We start from the raw sequence: 23,312 nt of genomic DNA on the forward strand, positions 1-23,312 counted from the left end.
TTAAAAACATAAGTAATGGTAAGATTAAAGGTAAGCTTACATATTTTAAATTCATTTCTATAGTTGCTGCAGTAATTGTACCCCAAAAAATACTTAAATGCCCTTCACTTGGTGATCTTCAGAAAGCTTTCCTATTTTTTAAAGCCTTAATCTCCATTAAGCAGCCAGTGCCCAGTTGCAAAATATTTTCCAGTGTCTAAAGAATAGTTTGCCTCCTTTTCCAGTTTATGTGGAAAAGCAACCTGATATCCAAAAAAGGGAAATACAGTGAAGTTAAATATTTATTATCAGATTTAACTTTTTCCAAAATGACTTTGGCCATCCACCGATTTCCAAACTAAGAACTGGAATACTATACAGAAGACTGCCATAGGGCATTAAAAACGTACTACATTTCGTAAGTTCGGTGAATTTAACTTTGGTTCTCAAGAAGGAAGTGGAGTCTTGTTGAATTGGCACTAAGAGGGAGACTCAGAAAGCATTACCCTAAGGGTCTGCTGGGAGCACGGCTTCTCCCAGAGGTGAGGATAGGCAGGAGCATGGCTGTCTTCTGAAGGCTGGGCGGGGGGAGGGGATGATTTTTGTTTTTTTAAGTACATTGAAATCTTAAGCTACAAAGCACTGCATGGCTTGACTCTTTCTAAATGTAGCACTGAAAGAAAAAACTTTAAACTACCTATTACAGTATGCTTTAGAAGCTTTCTTTGGTTTATCGGCATTAGTTTTGCTAAGAGATCATGGGCTGCCTTGCACACATCATTGCTATTAGTAACATAGTTGTGTAATAAATAATGAAACAGTAGGAGTGCTCAGTAGGTTGAATGCTTGCGTTTTAACTCCCGAAAACTTTCTGTAAAGAACTGCTCTGAAGGCTACCATCTAACAATGGACAGCATGAAGCATGATCTCAGAGAGTTTCGTCCACCCCCCCCTTTTTTTTTTTTAACCTATAAGGGCTAAGTTTTCTTTCTTACAGTACGTGCTTTTAATGTCTCTTCTGCTTAGAGCTCCTATTTCTGAAGGAAAGAAAGTTTGTGCTCACGTATTTTCTAAGTAGGTGTCTTTTATCCTCACATCAGTTTCTAGTTGACTTTAAATGAGGTTTCTGAGAGAAAGATGAAATAAACCTTTTTAAAAGAAAGTGGCTGGAAGTTTAGGTTTTCTGTCTGCAGCCTCATCTTAATTATAAAAGTTTAGCATTTATGTAACCTCATAAAAAATAGTATTAATGGATTCACTTCAAGAAGAGGTACCATTTTCTTTCTTGAAATCAAAACATTTGGGGAAGATGAATTCTCCCATACAGAAATAACAGTTTATTTTTTAATTATTGATGTAGCTTGATGTAAAAAATTGATTTTTCTTAAACATCAAAGCTTATTTATAAGAGAGTCATCTGTTGAGAACTTAATGTGAGGACAAAGCTCTCTAAGATAATCTAACTGATTATCTAATAATCTAACTGATAATCTAATTGAAAACAAATTTGAGAAGCTGCAAAGTTTGGCTGCAAGGAAAATAATATCCTGTTTCCAGTGTTAAAGGATCTAATGCAGTTTTTTTTTTCTTCTATATAAACTGGAACTTTTTAGCTGAAGCATTTGAAGTTCTTATTGAGCTAACAAGTTACTCTGGAAATCTTTTCCTAATAGAGTAAGAAATTTTTTAAAAGCCCAACTCCAGGGGGCGTCTTGTTGGCTCAGTCAGTAGATTCTTGATCTCAGGGTTGTGAGTTTGAGCCCCATGTGAGGTGTAGAGATTACTTAAAAAAATAAAACTTTAAAACAAAGAACCTCAACTCCAACTTCACTTTAAAAATTACGAAACTGGCCCTAAAGACCATCTTTACACCCAGGATGTAAAGGTCATCCCATGTTATTTGTACATTGTTTATCATAAACTTACCCATATTTGAACAACATCAAAAATATTAAGCCTTAATTTGCTTATTTCTCAAAAGAAGAGGCAGTAACACTTTTCAGATCCTGACAGTTCTACTCCTGTAATGAATATGACCAGCATTTTTTTGAAAATCATGATGTAAGGTAAAAAAAAATAGATGTCTGTACCACTGTAAGAGGGGGAATTCCTAGGGAAAAAAAAAAAAAGAGTTCTGCTAAAAGAAGGGCACTTAGAGAATAGAGCAAAAGGTAACAGTCTAAATTAATAGTAATTTGCTCCCAATTTTGGTACGTATTTATATCCTTACCACTTAAGTATTACAGACAGATCTAGAATTGGTTCACTAGTGAATTATTTCAGAAGTCGAATAACTAGGTTCTAGCTGGTTGTAATAAATGGAAACTAGTGAATTCTAGACTCCTTTTTAAGTTAGAGTCAGATGGTAATCTAGATAGAAAGGAGATTAATGGCCCAGATTTCCGTAGAAGGGTATTGACTACTGAACTGTCTTCACACTTCCTCTAAACTTTATCCTTTGGCACAAGGTTCCTTTATTTTTCAGTTGAGATTTAATTTCTACTTAATTTCTTTTTTAATTTAATAGTTAACATTTCTGTGTGAAAGTGAAATTGGGAAAAATTAAGAGAAATCCTAAAAACTATTTTGTTTTAAGTGAAATGAGGGCTTAAAACTTGCAACTTGCTCCCCATTTGAAATCTGGCCTGCCGTGGTGCTTTGCGAACTTTTGGTTGTGATTTACTCTGTCATTTATAAATTATGGCAAACATGCTGGAGCCAAACCTGCCATTAAATAAATTTTTACAGAATTCTCTATATTCGTTTATTTCACTGATCATTGACCTTCTGTGCAGCACCGACTAATTTTGTGCTGTTTCCTTTATTTAAATTGGTCCTAATTTCTCTTTTTACTTCTGTCCTTTCTTCCCTCATGATAGCTTCTCTTGCCTCTTGCTGCAAGAATGTCTGAGGAGTCTTACTTTGAATCTAAGACAGAGGAGTCAAACAGTGCAGAGATGTCATGTCAGATCACAGCAGCAAGTAACGGGGAGGGCCATGGCATGAACCAAAGTCTGCAGGCCATGATGCTGATGGGCTTTGGGGATATCTTCTCAATGAACAAAGCAGGAGCTGTGCTGCATTCTGGGATGCAGATAAACATGCAAGCCAAGCAGAATTCTTCCAAAACCACATCTAAGAGAAAGGGGAAGAAGGTCAACATGGCCCTGGGGTTCAGTGATTTTGACTTGTCAGAAGGTGACGATGATGATGACGATGATGAAGGTGATGAGGAGGATAATGACATGGATAATAATAGTGAATGAAAGCAGAAAGCAAAGTAAGAAAATTGAAAAATGTTCGGCAAAACAAAAGAAACTTGCTACTCAGTCTGTATGAAAACCAGTAAGGAGGTAGAAAACTAAGCACGGAATTTTTAGGCCAATCACATTTCTATAACAGTCATTTCTGTAATGATTTTACTTTTTTTTCCCTGCTTACAGAAAAATGAGGTTGGGGGATGGGGGTGGGGGGTAGGGTTAAGCCAGAAAGGTATATTTAATGAGTCAGCAAATATGGTGCCTGATTATAGAAATTTGTGACTCTTTTATACAATACAGTATTTTTCACAACTAATTACATTCTGGCTTTTTTTTTTTTTTTTTTTAAGCAAATACTTTATACTTTGATTTGACTTCATTTATTTAATTGCTTAAGAAAACTTACATTTTGAAAAAGCCCTCTTAACTCCTAATTCTTTGACACTGATTTTCTTGTAACACACTACATTTCTTTTTCTTCTGGCAATACACAGTCCTGTCAGAAATAATTGAGAGTGACTACAAAATCCAACAATACAAAAATTGAGATGAAAGGCGGCTATCACAAATACTTCAGAAATACCTAAACGCGAAGAATTTTCAACACTTAATAGCACAACTACTCACAGTAAAACCTGAGAGACATTCTTAATAGCGCACTAGAAGAAGAAACACTCTAATTTGAAACCAACAGCAGATGCTGCAGGCTTTCATACCTGTGCTAGCCCTGGAACAGCACACTGTCATCTGAGGTGTAGTTTTATAAAAGAAGGATATGGTCTTAAAGGGAAACTTACAGGCAGGGCTGCTCAAGTGCTGATACGGACCCGCTCTGCGCTGCCAGGAAGGGCATATGCATGTTTGTTTTCCAGAGGGGCCTGAGAACCCTGCGTTCTAAATACATGTAGAGATGTTTTAAAGAGGGGATTAACTATTGTAAAAGGAAAAGCAAAGATAAATTTTACTGAGACAGGTGTGGAGGATGATGGGTCCTTTTTATATATATATATCGAATCCGGCCTCCCAGGGAGTGTGCGTTTTGTTTTTTTAACCTGGATTCAGCCACTGGTGATAAACGGAAGTGAATGTAGGTGCTGTCTGAAAACTTAGTTCACCAGAGGGATACTCTCGGAATGTTAATCACGTTTGTCAAAGCTATAAAACTAGAAAACACTATTTGAAAAAACAAACTACCAAGCATTTGGAGTCCTATATATACAAAAAAGGCAAAAGAACAAAAACTTTTTTCAGCCTGTTTTGGTAGTTCTTTTAAGGGTGAATTTAAGAAGAGATAACGTCATGGATATTATCTAATACCATTTCCAAGTATACTCAATCAGGAAAAGCCTCTGGAAATTTGAAACATGACAGGCTTTTAATCCCCATTAACAGCTGAAAAATGTCACAAAATGATCAGTACACTGTGCCAGCTTTATTTGGAGAAAAATAACTATTAAAATGTACTGGATGTGAAATGTAGAACAGTCTATATACCATGGCGATAAAGAGAAGGATCTGTAGTCTACTTATGATTCAAAACTGCTCTGTAATCTGTTAAAAATTATTTAACCTCTGTGTGTCTGTCTGCTTATTTTTGCCATGGGAATGATAACCGTACCCACACTTCAAAGGACTAATTTAAAGATTAAATGAAATAATACATGCAAAGCACTTAACACAGAACCAGGCCCGTGGTCAGTTAACTTTAGCAACTCTTAATTATGCCAGTGAATAAATAAATGGTTACGGTAACCTGGAAAACTAAACTATCAACTTCAAGTAATACTGGTTCAGTAGTAGGAGATGAAAGTTAAATAGCTTTCCAGGAAAGATGAAGAGAACATTCTTAGAACATAAACTATATAAACAAATTGAGCCTGATGTTCTTTGAAGACTACATACCTGAGGCATCTGCAGGCCCTGCTACCATCCACAGACTAAGGAAGAACAAAGAATAGGTAAAGCCTTCCCCTTGGAAGATGGGTTCCCTGCATAGCCAGTCAGGTACACCTTCTGTCCACGCAGACATTCACAGACGCACGCGCACTGCTACACAGTGCTGGCAGCAAGCAGGCACAAACCTAAACAGGTGTCTGTCTGTGCTCAGACACAGAGCAGCACTCCTTGACTCGAGCTGAGCCCCTCAAGCTGAACATCTGGGAACCAAGCAGAGGAGTGTTTTTCAACTTGTGACTTCCCAGCATGCCCTGAGGGCACTGTAGTCCAGCAACCTGAAGGAGAGAGCCGAGGAGGAAGTAGTTTAAAAGCCTCTTGCACGTCTTTCTAGGGCAAGATAAAGTCATTCATTCCACACTCATTGAGCCCCTTCTCTGGCCAGGGACTATTCTAGGGACCAGCGAGAGGGAGACCCTGTGCTCATGCAGCGCACCTGCTAGCGAGCAGAGATCCTGACAGTAAACAAAACAAATGGGTTCTAGGGTACGTAAACGCTTGAGAAGCGCATGCTGAGAAACGGAGCAGGGAAAGAGGATGACGCAGAGAGAGGCATGTTGCGGATTTTCAGGTGTGGTTGGACAAGGCCTTGCTGATCAGGGAATCTCTGCAGGCTAATTTTGGGATCTGTGCACTTTGTGTAAGAATGTAAACCCTGCGTCTCATTCAAGAATCCTCATCAACAAATTGAGGGCAGGATAAACAGAATGAAACTGAAAAAAAAATTAGAAATTCTTCCTAATTTATATATAAATGTATTATAATTACACATAAAGTTTGGGCGCATTAATAGAAGTGGCCAAATAGGGCAGAAAGAGAAAGGTAATAGGACTCTACTCAGACATGGGCTTACCCCGTTACTTAGGAAACATTTCTAATCTCTCCACTACGGTCCTCTTCCTTGCCAGTGTCCAGGGAACAGTGGAACCTATGAAAGCCTCGGTGATAAGCATGAACTTGTTCTCCACCTGTAACTGTATTTTATTATAGGTAATTATCATACAGCGTAACTTTACTTTCTGTTCCAAATAAGAGCCTTTTTTGTAGGCACTTTTTTGAACATCCCTAAAATCTGAATCATATAAAGAAAATTTTAAAGTGGTCTCACTCTATCTGTGAAGATTATTTAGAAGACTTTAGACCCTCTTATTTTATTACGTTTAAAAGGAACTCTCCATTACATAGAACTTCTAATGATGTTAATTGTGCGGCTTCTAATTCACTTTTCAGATCAGTTTTTCAAATGGCAAAATATTGATGTTGGGTTTATTTCCAATTACTTGACCTACAAAAGTGTACAGTTATAAAGAGAATTATTAAAGAAACACTAAGAAATGTAAAGATTCAGCATGATAATTGAAACTCTAAATTGTAATAATTTTCAGAGTCATACAACTGAAAATATAATTACTCTTTTTCATCTCTTTCTCAGTATTTGTAAAGTTGATCATCTAGAATTTGATGATTCTCTACCAGCCATTCTCATCTGGGCACCTAATGGTGTTTGATGGGGCTAGAGCATATTTTGGGTTGTCACAGTGACTGAGGTGTATTTAACGCCCAGTGCCAAAAAATGGCAACATCCTTCATGCGAGGCACATCCCCCCCAATAAAGAATTCCATACACCAATAGCACTGCCCCTTCGCCCTTTGAGAAACTTGTTAAACCTGGCACTTTTAGAGTTCTGTATCAAACTTTTCTCCCCCCAACAAAATTGCTCAAGTCAAAAGATGCATTTTCAAAATTACAACTACTATACAATCTGCATTTTATAGGTTTGTAGCACTTATCTTAAATCCACTTGTGGAGATGGTTTCTTTCCCCTTAAGAATGCTGGTGGAAACTTTATAAAACAGAATTTACCTGGGGTGGGGGCGGGTGTCACTCTATTACACTAATTCCAAAGTAAATAAAAAAGGAAAACATTACTGAGGAAGCTACAGTTCTGCAAAACAGCCAGGTTAATTTAAAAGGGCTTGTGTGTGTGTGTGTGTGTGTGTGTGTTTTAAGTAAAACCACATTTTAATATTTTACATTAATAGCCAATGGGCAGAGTTGAAGGCACAAAGGACACTTGTTCGGGATGCTCTGGAAATGTTGAGGGCCAGTGCTTAGCCAGTGATTTTTAACATGCAGCAAATCTGTTAGATTTTAACACCAGCTGAGGTATTCAAAATTGATTCCCATTAAAATCAAGGAATCAGAGGTAAGATGTGGAAGAGATCCAGAATGACTTCTCCTGGCACTATGATGTACATACCTTTATTTTTCAGAGTTTTCACTGGAGTAGGAAGAATTTCATGAAAGACCATTGTAAAAGCTATTTGGAGTTAAATATCAAGACTTTTTGGGTTTTTGGCACACTAGACTGGTTGCAGCCTTTCAAAACTAGCACATTCTCACTATACCACATATATGAGAGGGCATCATTTTTCTATAATCAGGCACCTTTTGCTGCTTTTGAGTAAGACTGTTTTCCTGTTTAGACTTTAAGCGTTGCCATAAAGAACAATCTGTTCTGTTCTTTTGATCGTGGCCCAGCCTGATAGCTGTAGCATTTCTGTGATGAAAAAGGAGTGTGTACCAGGAAATCTGAAGGGCAAGCCATGTTCCCTTAGGCTTCAATTTAGTTGCAAGCTCTTGCCTATGAGGAGCTTTCTGGCATGTGATTACTGACTTTAAAACGAGCGTTTCAAGCACCTACATTAATTATTTTATATTGTGTGCAGAACAGTTTATCTTTTAACGTCAGATACAATACACTGCACATATTGCTTTTGCACTTTTAAAAATTTTGTACTAAATAATAGGAAATATTTATATTCTTTGAGTGTGAGCTTTGAATAGATGGCATTATCACTTTTTTTTTTTTAACAAAACCTTTTTCTCAACGATTCTGTTGCAATGTTATTCTGAGCAAATCCTATGCCAAATATCTTGTATAATGTTTGTATGGAAGATTACATTTCACTCGTGTGTGGTAAGACTACTCAGTTACTGATTTCATAGTTGGAATTTGATATTCCAGCACAAGTCCACAATGTATTCAGATCCAAGTTGGTGTCATACATTTCATTTTGATGTGAACTTTTCTTTGCTTTTTTCTTTGTTTTAAGACTCCATTTTGCAATAAACGTTTTGACAGTAAATCCCTTTGTTATGTGTTGCTGTGTATACCAGATCTTTGTTAGATGGGATTCCCAACATCCTCGGAAGGAATCACCGTCACACGCATGCACATGAATGTGAGCTTTTCTCTCCTGAAATCAGTTGAGTGGAAATAATGAATCTGTAAAGTGATGGGGCAGTCAGTCACGATGGGGATTTTTTTTTTTATCCCCCAAATAACGAAAGGCTTAGAACTCACGCTATAGCAGATACACTGCCATGCTAAGAAGGTACAGAAAGCATAAAGGAAATGGTAAACCACTATATGGCTGGAGATCATTAACTCTTACCCCCATCTTGGCAAATTCAAACCGTCTTGAAGCAGCATCTGGCTCCAGCTTTCCTATCACTGATCTCGGCAAGCCTTGTGCAAGAATCCTGCTGGAGTGATTATCACACTGAATCTGTGCCTTTCCCTTGGCGTCCTCTTGATGAGCCACTCTAGGAGGGCGAGAGAACTCTTCCCCTCTCCTTTTGACCTGAAAACCAAATATAATGGGTTTTGATTAGTTGTTTCATTTACAACCGTTATTCAAGAAATCCTTAACAATTTTGTTTAGCACGACATTTGGGAATTGTATAAAAATTGAAACTCCGCATATCCCCCCACCACTCCCTATAGAGGCCAGCCCTGATGCAGGGAGAGAGTTCTGTAAACTCAGTCTGTTGTCCCTTGAAGTCATCAAAAAAGTTCCTTATTTCACATTTGTTTCCGTGATGGGGAAAGGGAATGACATGTTTCTGCAGCTGTATTCAGCTGCCCTGAGAAGAAATAAGATGTCCTGTATTTTCTTTGATCAAATTCAGTTTTAGATTTTCTTCCTCAAGTCATTTTCCTTTCTGCATTACTGAAGCAGGTGAGTGCATGTGATGATTCCGACATGTATCCAGTGTTTCAGGGGAGAAGAGGGGCAATCCTGGGAACTGGGGCACGTGGGGGTAGTGGAGTAGCTACACACCACTAGTGACTTATGCCCTTACAACTTAGCTAGAATATTCAAACTTAGCTAGAATATTAAAACATTCAAATATATTGTAACTTACGTAATCTGCTTGGCTCCCTCGAGATTTTTAACCATCGCCAGAGAGAATTTAAGCATTTTAAGCAAAGATGTTAAGCGTTTCCCCTTTATCCTCCAACATACACACGCTGCATCCAGTGCGGCACACGGGCCATGCCCTCCTTCCTTCCTGTCCCCAACACTAGTGCCAGTGTTTGACCTTCCTTCTTCTCAACTAGAATCACATCTCTGTTCCTGTTCCCTGTAGTACCCAGCTCAAGCCACCATGCCTTCTGTCCCCATCTCAGTCTATGCAGCCCTCCCTTTTCCAGGTATACCCGCACTCATGGAGTCCTGTATCAGAGGATTTGGCATTTTAGTAAATGCACCTGGCAGTTGGATTCATTCAACAAAATGGTTCAATAAAAATTTACCAAGTATTGTATGCCAGGCACTCTGCTAGGCACTGAGTACACCAACATGAAGGTAACCTTGAACTCCTTCATCTATAATCCATATCTGTTTCACCCCCAATTAAACTGAAAGTTCCTTAAAGGGAGGAGCATACCTTTCCTAATAGTGTTTTGAGCATGTGAGTTCAAAATATTTGCAGATTAGAAACTCTAATTTCTAAAAAACTGATTTTTACTCTAATAGTAAAAGCAACCAAATTCAACTTTTTTTATGCAATTCATTCATCAGAAAAATATTATATGTAACAAAGGTTGAAAGACACTTTGCCCATACGTGCCCATACACCCACGCCTTATGACGGATCTAACCATCCCGGCAAGTTAAGTTAGTTACAGCTAATGGCTATGGCAAACTCTAATTCAAGACACAGGACTCACAATTTTTCTTCAAATTATGTAGCCATTTATCACTTAGTCTATGGCTGTGGACATATATTGAAGCAAGTAGCTCTCTGGCTTGGAAAAAGATGGCAGGCCCAAGTCCTTCTGCAAGGTCCTTCATGTGTACGCCCGAACAGGAGAGAGGTTAGTTGTTTTCATTAGAGCAAACTCTGCCACATGGGTTTCTTGGGACAACAGTTCCGGTTTCACTTGTCCTCCTTCATCCATGGGTCCTAATATTTGCTTTTAAAAATATAAGGCAAGGGAGTCATTTGGCTAACCACTTAGAAATTCTCCTGTAAGCAGCAGCCTATAGGGATGCCTGGCTGGCTCAGTTCATAGAGCAGGCAATTCCTAATCTCGGGATTGTGTGTTTGAGCCCCATGCTGGGTACAGAGATTACTTAAAAAAAAAAAAAAAAAAAAATCTGAAAAATGGCAGCAATAGCAGCAGCATACAGGTCATCTGATTACCAAAGGGTTGCTGCAGAGTTTTCATGAATAATCAAATGATCCTCATGCTGACTGAGAATTCCAAGGGAGCCTCTGGTATCTGGCAAATGTCAGAAGCTCCTCAACTGTCAAGCCGTGTTGTGGGAGGGAAGTCCACTCTTGGTGTGCCAAGTACCGAGAGAGGACAATCTCAAGATCTACAGCCCCTGCTGCAATAGCTCACCAAGTGCAGTGAATTGTTACTGAGAAGCTGGTGCCCGGGAGTGGCTTCTGTGGGTAAATGCCTGGAGCACTGAGAAATTGCTCTCGAGGTCAGGAGAACTGCTTGCCATTCAACCTACCCTGCCAAGGAAGAAACCAAGCCAGAACAGCGGCCAAAAGCTAAAATAGGGAGACAAAGGATGAACCAAAAAGACAGTGATGATATTACTTTTGTTTTTCACTGCGTTCATATTTCCCATGCAGCTGCTGCCTTCCTTTGAGATTGGCTCATGGACGGAAGATGACGTGGTAAGTGGCTTCTGTGAACGCCTCCTTTGACCAGGGCAGGTATTTCAGACATTTGTCCATAAGTTATAGCTGCAGCTGGAGGGGTCTGGGCCTTAGGAAAGTCTAAGTAGGAGAAGTTGACAAATTCCTTGTTTTTCTATTTTTAATGCAGTCATGATTTAAAATAAGGCCTCAAGAGCAAAGCAAGTAACTCTTCAAATCTTAGAAGAGGATTCCACCTCCCTATTTGCTCTGAAAGGTATTCCAGAATACTATAATGAATACCAATGGCAAAGTTAAAGGAGTGATCCAGGATACCCAATGAACAAATGTGAAAAAAGTTTGATCTTAAATTTCCCTAAGATACCAGGGATGGACTGGAACCACAGTGGAGAAAGATCTGGTAAAGGCAGCTCTAGGCTGGGATTCCGCTGATCTGGGTTTCCTTCCTACCTTAGGCCTGTTTGAAAGCGACAGGTTCCTCTTTCCTCCGGCCTTTCCCAGGGGGACTGGACGCAAGCCCCCAGACATTCTCTGCAGCTGCAGCCAGAGGATGGGGACAGATTATTTAAATCCCGAGGAAGTTCTATACCTTACACTTGGGTGGAGACCCTCAGGAACAATCCTCTTTAGCCTGTTGCATCTCTGTATCTGTTTCTTTAGTGAAAAGTCTGGAGAATTCTTGATCAGAGACCTCAGGGGTTTATAGTTGTCCAGGTCTATTTTACAGGCCCAAGGCATCATTAAATGAAAAAGAAAAACAGCTGTAATGCCAGCCTTAGCAAGCCCTCACCCCAGGGAACAGACCAAATGCCACTACTCATGACTAGAAACTCTTGGGAAGGTCTGTTTACCTAACACAACCTGGTTTCTGGACTGGGGCATCTTCCTCCCTGCCCACCATATTCTGGTGAAGTAAAACTGCTTTCAACATTAGCTCACCTCTTTGGCTTCTATAGGGTGAGGAAACTTGGCACCACTTGCCTCTACTTCTTCCCATTCACTGGGCCTTGTCGTTGGTAATGTTCCCACCAGCCCTGCTTAATAACAAGGAAAAAGAACTTAGGATCTATTCATGGGCCTGGATATAATCCCTTTATCCCCAGCTGGAAAGTTGGCCCATCTCATTTGAGAAGAAATTTTTAAAAAAGCACTGAGCTCTAACAGTTATTTTTAGCCTTTGCTCTGAGGTCGAGTGGTTTTCAAGCCATGTAAACAAAATCCCAGGGTCAAGGGCTCCCCAGAGACTTGCTAGGACCAGGTCTGGACTCCCTTCTGTCTATGTGAGGGGCTACCAGTAAACATGTGGCAAGTGATATTCAAGGCCTGAGGGTCACAGGGTCCAACTTCATTCTATACAGGAAGCTCTGTGCTTTAACTGGTCATGGGCCGCAGAGCTACTTCCTGACCAGGCCTACGCCATGGCACTTTCTGCCTACTTCTTTGTCCCCTGCTGTGTGTTCCCTGCTCCTCATACAATTCCTGGGTAAATCAGTGCCCCTCAGCAACCCCAGGGACCATCAGCACATAAAAAGAAAAGTCATTATAAGAATCTTCTTGAAGGATTTTTTAAATCTCCCAAATAAAGCAGAAAACCAACATTTCCTCAAGTATGCCAAGATGTCCACTGGGACGGGTACCTCCAATTTGAAAGCCTGACGTTTTAAATCCAGAAAGGGAGTGTCTTTCTTTTTACCTTGGTGGTTGAGCCAAAATTTACATCACAAAACTATAGATATTTTAATCTACTGAAAAGTGTGTTTTACTGTGAAGTCAGGCCACTGACCGTGTGTGAATCTTCAAAACCATATATGTCCTCTCTTTCACAGTATTTTTGGGTTCAGCAGCTCGTCAGAAAAGGCAAGTGGAATAACTTACCTTCTTAATTCATGCAGTTAACTTTGCTCGGGACATGGTTTCATCTCATTTTGTTCTGCCTTCTCTCATCCCTTCCTTCAGGGGACTCTTCTGCAGAGATGAGCATATACGCAAGTTTGTTTAAGGAAAACAACATTACAGGAAAGCGACTCCTTCTTCTGGAGGAAGAGGACTTGAAAGACATGGGCATTGTCTCCAAGGGGCACATCATCCACCTGAAGGTACCTCAGAGAGGGAGGAGAGTCGGTCGACAGTCTTTACTGAGCACCTACTATGTACTGAGCACCTACTATGTAGCAGACCATGTGTCGTGTCAGAGGCTAAGGATACACACCCAAATGTGCTGGCTGTTACAGTGCTGAAATACTTCCATACCAGCTGATAATCAGCCGCTGTCCCCAAGAGACCCCCCACTCCCTCCCTCATAATCCACCGGCAAAACGGTTCATACCCGGCACAGCAGATGTCACCTAGATACACCCGAACGTCACTCCATGCCCTCAGGGAGTCCCCAGTCTAGTGGAGAAGACAGGGATTGATCGTGCAATGGTGATAAAAAGACAGCTGTAGGAAACGCCACAAAGGACCAGTGAGGCTGAGGTGAGGAAAGTCTTTTGCAGAGAAGTTGTGAAGGAGCTGAGAGCTTAAAGACAAGCAGGGGTGAACCAGGGGCAGGGGACACAGGGAAGGAAGTGTTCCGGAAGGGAAGGCACTGCCGGTGGCACGGCTGTAGGGTGAGGCCCCAGAGACACCGCCCTGCGGTGCCTGCGGACGCGCCGTCCACCCAGAAGACCGGCGGTGACTCTGTTAAAGGCCAGAGAGGCTGGCTACCCATTAGGAGTCCCTAAGGATGCCGAGCACGTCCACAGACTGAGTGAAAGCTAAGCCACTATGGTACCTAACGTCATGGGAACATGGGTTCAGTTTGCGGCGTTTGTAATCTTGGCCTGGAACGGACACACCACGTGTGTGTTCTAGTCCTTCATTTCTCAGGAAATCCTAACATGTCCCCCTGGACTGAAGTGTTGAACACTTGCAAAGCTAAACCTGTTTTTGTTGCTGGGTTTTTTTTTTTTTTTGCTTTTTGGGGTTTGGGGGTTTTTTTGGTAGTTTAGCAAGCAGATCTGTTTCTTTGTTTTGTCGTGTTTTTTTTAGTTACCCAAACCAAATAATTGCTGGCATCTGTGTGGACACTGTTATTAGAGATCTGTTAAGAGCGATCTTAGGATGAAATCAGTTTGTTCCCCAAACCTCCTCAACCCCAGTGTGGGTGGATGGAGGGGTGAACATAGGTTAGAAAGAAGAGAAGTCAAAGAAGGAAAGGTAGGAAACAGCTTCCTGGCCAAACCCCATCTCACAAAGTCTCTCTTAACCTGTCAACTGCTTTTCCCTTTACTTCACTTAAAGCCACTGATGTGGCTTTTTTCCTTTCGAAGGAGATCCCCTCTGAGGTCCAAAGAGAACCCATCTACTTCCGTTCTGCGGGCCCTGGGCCCATGCAAGGTCTGTGCTTACAGGCCCTGAGCACCTGTTGAATGATGGCCTAGCCTTTACCTCACCATCGTCTCCCTCTTCGAATATGGGCGGGAAACCTCATTCATAAACACACATCTCAGAGGCTGGCAAGTGATTTAATCTCAACCTTTGGTTGTGGGCACGTCCATCCCGAAAAGCTAAGCTGGCTCAGATGGGCTGCAATGGGAAAAATTATTTTCTCTGGTGCAGAGAAGTTTCAAGGCTCCAACAGAGCAATGTGGTAAATCCTGTCCTATTTGGTGGATGACAAGTTGCTCCCACCCCCCTTCCCCTCTGCTGTCTTTGAAAAAGGACCAACATTCTTTAAGGAGCCATCAGGAGGAAAGAGGGTGGCAAGCTCTAAATCACAGAGCTGTAGTGACTTAAAGCCACCCGAGCGGGTCTAGGAGACAGTGCGCCCTCCGTGCTGGTTGGTATCATTAGGGCCAGCGACGTCCAAACTTAGTATTGTTCAACAAAGTCAGTGAATGCTACTACCTGCAAGAGTGGGCCTGTGCAGATGCAAAGAAGAATCCTGGCCTTGAGGAGTATACGCCCCAGAGAAGAGAGAAAGCATGTACATGCAGCTTCTCATGATAAAGAGTCCTGGCAGTTGGGAGGAAAGGAGCCATTCACTACCTCTGCTTGGGAGAGGCCGTGGAGGGGGTGGCGAGAGGGAAAACATAGCGTAACCGCAAAACCATCATGCGGAGTGAAAGAAGCCAGAGCCAAAAGGTCACCTAGTGTATGATTCCATTTATGTGAAATATCCCAAAAAATATGTAAATCCATACAGACAGAAAACAGGTTAGTGCTTGTCAGGGGCTGGGAATGTCAGGAGTGACTGCTGCTAGGCACTGGGTCCCCAGATGTTCTGGAACTAGACAGAAGTAGTGGCTATACATGCTGTGAAGGTACTAAACGCCACAGATTCAGTACATTATAATGGTTAGTTTCATGACAGTGAATTTCACCTCAATAAATAAATAAAAAGAAGGAAAGTACAGTGGCTCGTACATGCCTGACCACGAACAGTCTTCCAGTGGGGAAGCTCTCTCTGTTTGATAGACGATGTGCCTTCAAAAAGGATGCATGTGGCAAGGAGACGTCCTAGGAGCAGAGCCAGGAGGAAAACAAGAGAATGGTGTTACAGAAGCCAAAGGTTAAAAAGGTTTATAAAAACAGAGTCTAATGCTGCAGAGAAGCCATGAAACCCCTGCATGGAGGAAAAGCCCTCACGGGAAGCAGCTGGCTGGGGTGGGGTCAGTGCATTGTCCTCTGCTCGTGAAGCAGAGTGTCTGCCCTGAGCTCCAAAAGAGGGAGCAGACGGGTATTGAGGGGACCCAAGAGTTCGCCTGAAACTCCTGGATGAGAATGCATATGCGCATAGAGACAGTTCCCAGAGAGGGGAGCCTCAACTGTCAGGTGTATGGATGGCCCACCTAACTGCCAAGGCTGTGCCTAGGTTACTGATCACTCATGGGGGGCTCAGCCAACACGTGACACTAACTCAGCTGGGGCGTGGGTATTTCTGACAAACAAGCCTTTATGACAGAGAAGGATTAAGAAAACGATGACGGAGGTGTGTTCTGGGAGGTGCCGCATATACTCGTGGGGATATGAGGATAAATAACGCTTTGAGCTGGGCTTCTGGGGATAGGATACCAGATGAATACCTCCAGACTAAAGGAGCCTTCCTGGTACTTGTCAGGCGTGTTACACACACACACACACACACACGTCAATACGAATATGCCCTCAATTCTCTGCTCTGTCAACAAGGAAAGAACAATCATCGCTGTGTACTTTCTCAAAGAGACTCTCAACCCTTAAATGGTAGGTCATGAAACTAAACAGTCTTTCTACCTACCCCTCTGCCACTTCGTTGTCCCTTTAAACCTGTCTCAGCATCCTTCTCCTCAGTGCCTGGAAGCCCTCACGTGGAGGGGCCATGCGGAGGGAATGGGGCTGAACATCCGTAAGTGTTCATTACATTGTCAAGTGTCAACAGCTTTCATTTCACTTTGAAAAATGCATCTAATTTTTCTCACATTGGCACTTTCTTACTCTCTACATGATACGTTCGGTTCACAGAAAAGCTGGATTATACCTGAGGAGTATAAAAAAAATAATTTAAATGGTCCCCCTTTCCTTTAAGAGTTCTTTGTGCTTTAGTGGGAGTAGGGGGAGCATTGGACACATACTCATAGTAAAGCCCTTACCATGCAATAAACCTTTTAGCGAGATTTCAGCCTTAATGAAAGTCTCTGGTGATATATTCATGTTCTTTGTTGTTTTTCCCAGTTACTCAGGGTGACAACTGCGTTCTGCACACTAGAACATTAACTTGTCGCTAGTATACCCTACCGGTGTTTGAAGAATGGTTTTATTTATTGTGTACTCTGAGATTTAACATCTTTAAAATATCTTCCCATTCCATTAAATAATTATGAACTACCTAGAATACTCTGAACAATCAGTTTTATTCTCAATAGATGTTGGATATTAACATCCCCAAGATATTTTATGGGCTACATAAAGGATGCCTTTATATGTGCACAATAATTTTAATCCTCTCTTGGCACTATCTGATCATTAATAAAGTCATGTTTTGTTTTTTTTACAGTCAGCCATTGAGAAATTAACCCATGATTACCTAAACTTGTTTCACTTCCCACCACTGATTAAGGTAGGTAAGGTGTTTTTCTTACTGAGAATGTGCTACTTTATTGATGTATGCACCTGCTACATCCACACCTAAATTTGCCTATGTCGGGAACTGTTGTTTGAAGCGAACTTTATTCATTGTCTGTCTAACAAAAGGCCCTTTGAATGAAGCTTAGGATGTGCGAACATGCTTGACTCCTGCAAGTTGAAATATTAACAGTGTATTCGTGATAAGGACAACACATGTCACCTTAGGGACTCAGGGATGTTAAGAAAAAACGTTGTAGGTTCGTACAGTGGCCTCCCACCTGTCTCCCGAGACCTTTGTCCAACATATAAGTCACTAAAGGACTTCACATAGTAGGTATGTGGGTTATCTATCACTTGCATTACAGGGAGGGGGTAGGAGATGTCTTGTTTGAAAAGCATGCTATTATATTTGATACATTATTTTGAATACAGTCTAAAGGTATATGGCCTATGTTTTTATAGAGTTAGTACATGTTTGCAGTTAATACACAGAACTCTTCTCATTCACTAACTATGGTTTTCCATCTCTGAACTCCAGAAGGTTCATTTTGCTCCTTTTCTTGGCCCTTCACCCTCATCTGTTCTAGCAAGTACACAGCTCTGCTTTGGGAATTGCTTGTAAATATCGCGAGTGTCATGAACTCTCAGAGTGAAGTCCACCTTATAGCAGACCTCCAGGTGCTAAGTGCATTGCTGGGGTAAAACTGTACAATGCAAGATGCATTGTGAAACCTGTAAGGCAGTGACATTCAACTTGTTGTGCATGAGACAAATCATGTGGAAATGTTCTCAAAGGCTTAACATGTCACTTTTCTTGCTTTAAAGAACTGTAATTTGTAGCTTGATCCAAAGAACCAAACGTTAAACAATAAGTTAGAATAGAATCACTAGTACTGAGAAATCATCTCTTTTATATGAGAAATAAAAACAAAGACACTACGTACTATATAAAATAAATGGTGCTTGTTTTTCTGTTTTAGGACTCAGTAGATGAACCTAAAGAAAATGAGGAAAAAATAGTGAACCTTGAACTTGTGTTTGGCTTTCACTTGAAACCAGGAACTGGCCCACAGGTAAATCACATTTTAAATCTTTTGGATAAATTTCGATCTAATTTGCTATTTTTCTCTTGAACTCTGTGATTTCATACACCTCCCCCATTTCCCCAACCAGCTGATAACTCAGTTATGAGTAAGGTGTACGGGCTTTGAAAAACAGAATTTAGTTGAAGGGCTGCCAGGTGCACCTGGGTGGCTCAGTCAGTTGAGCGTCCAACTTTGGGTAATGATCTCACAATTCGTGAGTTTGAGCCCCACATCGGCTGGCTTGCTGTCAGCACAGAGCTTGCTTCCAAACTTCTGTCCCCCCCCCCCGCCCCTCCTCAACTCTTTCTCTCCCTCCCTCTCTCTCTCAAAAATAAACATTAAAAAAAATTTTTGAAGAGAAGAGAAGAGAGGAGAAAAGAAAAGAAAAGAAAAGAAAAAAGAAAAAAGAAAAGAAAAGAAAAGAAAAAAGAAAAGAAAAGAAAAAAGAAAAAAAGGCTGCCAGCTACCTATGTGATCCGGTCTTGGAATCTTACTCTATTGTTCAGCTGAAGAGTCCTGTGTGAGACCACCCGAACTCACAGCAAAGCATGGGGCGGGGGGATGCCAATGCGATTGTTGATGTTGCTGGACATTGAGCATCCCCTCTTCCTGTTTCTGTTATAACACTGAGAGTAAAACCACATCGAGAGTAGAACTGTAGGTGATATGGAAACCCAAAATATCAGCTCTAAATAGGGCAGAACAGCATTTGACCAACACATATTCAATCAGGCTTTCACTAGATGTTAATTTTAGAGTGTGGCAAAATTATTTGACCCAGGTGGCATATGAACTAGAATCACAATAGGTTTGTGTTACTTTGGATTGCCATAAATAGGCAGTAATGATAACTTATATTAATTGTACGCTTACTGTGTTCCAGGCACACAGTACTGAGGTGTAGATGCTATTTCCCCCTACTTTACAAATGAGGAAACTGGGGCTCTGAAAAGGTTAAATAACCTCCCCAAGGGCTACCTGGCTAGCCAGTGGAGAGATGAGGCTTCAATGCAGGCCTCTCTGATCCCAGAACCAAGCTCTTACTTACGGCACCATGCGTACCTTTCTTTGGAGGCAGCAGCTAAGAGACCTTGTGAATATGGCTCCTTGCAACCCACAGCCAGTCACTCTGGTAGCGCTAGCGTAGGCTCAGCTAGCCTGTGGCCTGTCCCAAATTACGCCATGTGCACCCCAGGCCATTCATGGAACCAGTGTTTGGGAGTGACTGACAATGGTTTTGAGGGGGTGAAGACTTCAAAAATATACTTTCTAGACACCTGACAGTGTCCTGCCTACACCACTACTGATCTATCTGTGCTTTTGCTGAAAAAAGCAGCAGCAGCTGGTTGAGTGAAAGCTGCTCTGACTCCAGGTTTCTCATCATCGAACACTTTCCTTTTTTCCCGGGATGGGTCACGGGCTAGTCATTCCTGTTGTTAGAAGCAGCTCCAGAAAGAGGGGCAGCAGAGTAAGATCCTCTCTGTCCAACAACCACCAGGCGCCCTTCTAGCCCAGAGATTCTGTAGCTGTGGGCGCTCCCAAGTCCGTGTGATGGTAAACAAATTACATAATTTGCCCTCTTTGACATCTTGACTTCATGGCACTTAGTACTCTTTGTTTAAACCATTTTATGGCTTGTAGGTGGAAAAAGAAGAGGGATGAATTTTTTGTGGGGGGACACTTGTCGAAATTAGTCCCAACCAAGAAAATAGCTTACAGTTAACAAAGACATGACTTGTTAATGGGGAAAACTAAAAAATATCTTTTGTAAAAATTTAGAAGGTATAAATGATACTGGAGACCAAATATGTGGTCTGGTTTTGTCCACAATTGTGTAGACTTCTCGAACCACAGGTTTTCGTAAGGCCGAAAGTCACTGCAGCTTTTGACAGCCTGTTGATCCTTGGTCATGCCTACAGTCATAATTTCAACCATGCATTCAGCGGACATTTCCTGAGGACCTGGCTCTATGCTAGAAGGTCAGCATATAAAATCAAAAAGTATAGTCCCCAGCTTGAAAGGAAGCCATTGCTGACTAGAAGAAATAGACAAGATCAGTGAATGGTTTTAGTAGAGAATGACGTGGTTTTTTTCTCTTTTTAACAACATCAAGCACCTCATTCAATGGAAGCACACAGGCTGTGCATTGAAAGCAGACGCATAAAGGGGTCAGAGAGGATCTTAAGGTCTTTTGGGTAGAAGTGATGCTTCAACTTTTAAAATTTTAAGCCTAGGGGCGCCTGAGTGGCTCAGTTGGTTAAGTGTACGACTTCGGCTCAGGTCATGATCTCACATTTCGTGGGTTCGAGCCCCGCGTCGGGCTCTGTGCTGACAGCTAGCTCAGAGCCTGGAGCCTGCTTCACATTCTGTGTCTCCCTCTCTCTCTGACCCTCCCCTGCTCACACTCTCTCTCTCTCAGAAATAAATTAAAAAAAAACATTAAAAAAAAATAAAAAAAAATTTTAAGCCTAAAATTTTAAAACCATTAGGAATTATTAGGTAGGGAAAAGACATGAAAGGCAAAAGGAATAGCTAGCATATGCAAAAGCTCAGAAGCATGAAGCCAGGAAGGCACAGGGAGCTCTTCTTTAGGCTAATTTCTATGGGACCACACAACTCACCTCAAGCATCACTGCCTCTGGCACTTAGCATGAGCAGGGGGCCTAGTGTGGTGAGAACTAAGTCCAGAACAGTGGCTGGCGACCAGAAAAAGAACAATCTTAGGTGCTAAACTAAGGAGTTTGAAGAGTTTTAGGCAGGGAGTAGATACGATCAGATTTATGTTTTTTTAATTTATTATTTCTTTTATTTTTTATGTTTTTATTCTATTTTTGAGAGAGAGAGACAGAGTGAGATCAGGGAAGGGGCAGAGAGAGAGAGGGAGACACAGAATCTGAAGCAGGCTCCAGGCTCTGAGCTGTCAGCACAGCACCTTACATGGGGCTCAAACCCATGAACCATGAGATCATGACCTGAACTGAAGTCAGATGCTCAACCAACTGAGCTACGCAGGCGCCCCAGATTTATGTTTTTAAAAGGTCCCTCAGGGGCACCTGGCTGGCTCAGTTAGTACAGCCTACGACTCTTGATCTTGGAGTCATGAGTCCAAGCCCCGTGTTGTGTGTCGAGATTACCTAAAAATATTTTTAAAAAATTTTTAAAAAAGCAAATAAATAAAATCTCTCTCAAAAGCACAGGGAAGGTGCACTGGAAAAGGACCGGGCTAAAGTGAGAAAGACCCACCCGTGGGCAATGGGGACAACCAGGCTAAAGGGGACAAGGAGAGGAGGCTCTGGCAGTGCCATGGAAACCAGGCGTCCAAGGACCTGGACAGGGAACCGATGAGACTAGGTCACCAGCTGGAAATGGCGTCAGGGTAGGAGAGGAGCCAGGATGTTGCCGGGTTTCTAGTGGGCAGCTGGGCAGATGATGTTATGACATAACAGATCAAAAGTGACATGTACAATGAGGATGTCACGCCATGGTGTTTAAAAGTGTAGAGAAGTGACTGGCAGGCTCTGCTGTGTGTAGAGTCTGCTCAAGATCCTCTCTCTGTCCCTCTAGCCCTCTTTCTAGCTCAGGCGCGCACTCCCACTCTCTCCCTCTGAAATGAAAAATTAAAAGAAATTTTTTAGTTAATAAAAGAAGTGACTGGAATGTAGAACGTTAGCCAGGAAAAGTTTTTTTGGAAGGGGTGAGTTTTGAAACAAGGTTCGAAGAGGTTCATGGTCATTTGCAAATAATGTCCTTAATATAATGTTTAAAAGCTTATACTTCGTACTTCATGCTGAAGAGCTCAAGTTATTTCATAAATGTCATCTCATTTATCCCCTTGGCATATCTGCGAGATGCTTAAGGTACAGTACTGTCATTACTGATCAGGAAACAGAGCAAGAGGAAGCGTGTGGCCGGCTTTAGATGGGGCGAGGACAGAGCTGAGACCGGAAATTACATCTTTATCATTACCTTCTTATTAAACATGGGCTAGCTCGCATACCTGTGGCAAGAGACTTAAGCCATCTGTACATTTTCATGGAATAATCCTAGGATAAATTACTGTCCAGTTCTAAACTACCCAGTTATGCCAGCCTACGCCCCAGTATTATGAAACATTTTCCCCAAACGTTTGAAATTCCAATTCCTCACATGAAAACCTTGTTGCCTTGACCTTTAAAGGTAGAACCCAAGAAAAAAGGACATCCTCAAAATCCCAGCTGAATTCTCATAAACCCATATCACAGAAAAGGTGAAGCCTTCCCGTGACTAGAATAAGTTACTAGAGGACACTGATGTTTTGCAAGCTCTCTCGAACTAGGGTTTGCATACTGGGGAGATCTGCTTGACCATTTCACCTTTGCTTTTACAAACAAAATGAAAGATGTGTTCTAATTACAACCACCAGAAATAATACAGGACAGGGAGCTTATCATGAAAATAGTAGCTGCATTTTTCCATCGCATCTGAGAGAGACCACCAGCTCAACCACCACTTAAAATCGGTACGTTGTTTCAGTAACTGTCCTGCCAAGGGGAAACCATGAAAATATGACCTTATCCACGGATCTACAAATACATGCAGAGGAGAAAGGCTTCCATTGTAAGACCTGTCCACGTTTTGTTCTAAGAATTCGGATGCAATGCTGTTTTTTAGCCTCATTTTACAACCAGACGGATTCTGGCACAAAAGTGAGGTTGATTCGCTGAACTGAAGAAAGCCATTCATGTCTGAGTGCCCACGTACCTGCTAGCATGGCCAGGGGCCACTGCATGATGCCTCGCCATGATGTGTCTTTTACTGCCTCACCCTCTGGAGAAGCAGGACCTCAGCAGACCAAAGCCCCATGCACACTTAAAGGATTCTCGCACAAATGAAGCATGCTTTTCTTCTTTCCTTGTTGAGGCCAAATGGCAGGGTAATCAGGACTGGACCAAAGGCATCGCTGGCAAATTTAAATGAATAAAAAGTGAGAATGGGGTTTAC

The 23,312-nt window shown here is 41.7% G+C and overlaps 1 protein-coding gene across 4 annotated transcripts in view; it reads left to right on the forward strand.

Annotated features, from left to right (window-relative positions):
* Positions 1–23,312, forward strand: part of MAP3K20 (mitogen-activated protein kinase kinase kinase 20) — a 187,532-nt gene that overhangs the window by 140,147 nt on the left and 24,073 nt on the right. For 3 of the 4 annotated variants that reach the window (XM_039239185.1, XM_039239187.1, XM_039239186.1), the window contains exons 12-16: positions 11,134–11,178; positions 12,987–13,017; positions 13,117–13,256; positions 17,177–17,239; positions 18,228–18,320. In XM_039239185.1, coding sequence (XP_039095116.1) covers positions 11,134–11,178; positions 12,987–13,017; positions 13,117–13,256; positions 17,177–17,239; positions 18,228–18,320 — 372 coding nt within the window. Of the gene's footprint in view, positions 1–2,858; positions 8,343–11,133; positions 11,179–12,986; positions 13,018–13,116; positions 13,257–17,176; positions 17,240–18,227; positions 18,321–23,312 lie in introns of those variants that run through there. The other variant, XM_039239188.1, reaches the window with a different exon arrangement.

The sequence above is a fragment of the Hyaena hyaena genome, unplaced genomic scaffold, assembly GCF_003009895.1.
Source record: "Hyaena hyaena isolate Hyena2069 unplaced genomic scaffold, ASM300989v1 scaffold_154, whole genome shotgun sequence".
NCBI lineage: Eukaryota > Metazoa > Chordata > Mammalia > Carnivora > Hyaenidae > Hyaena > Hyaena hyaena.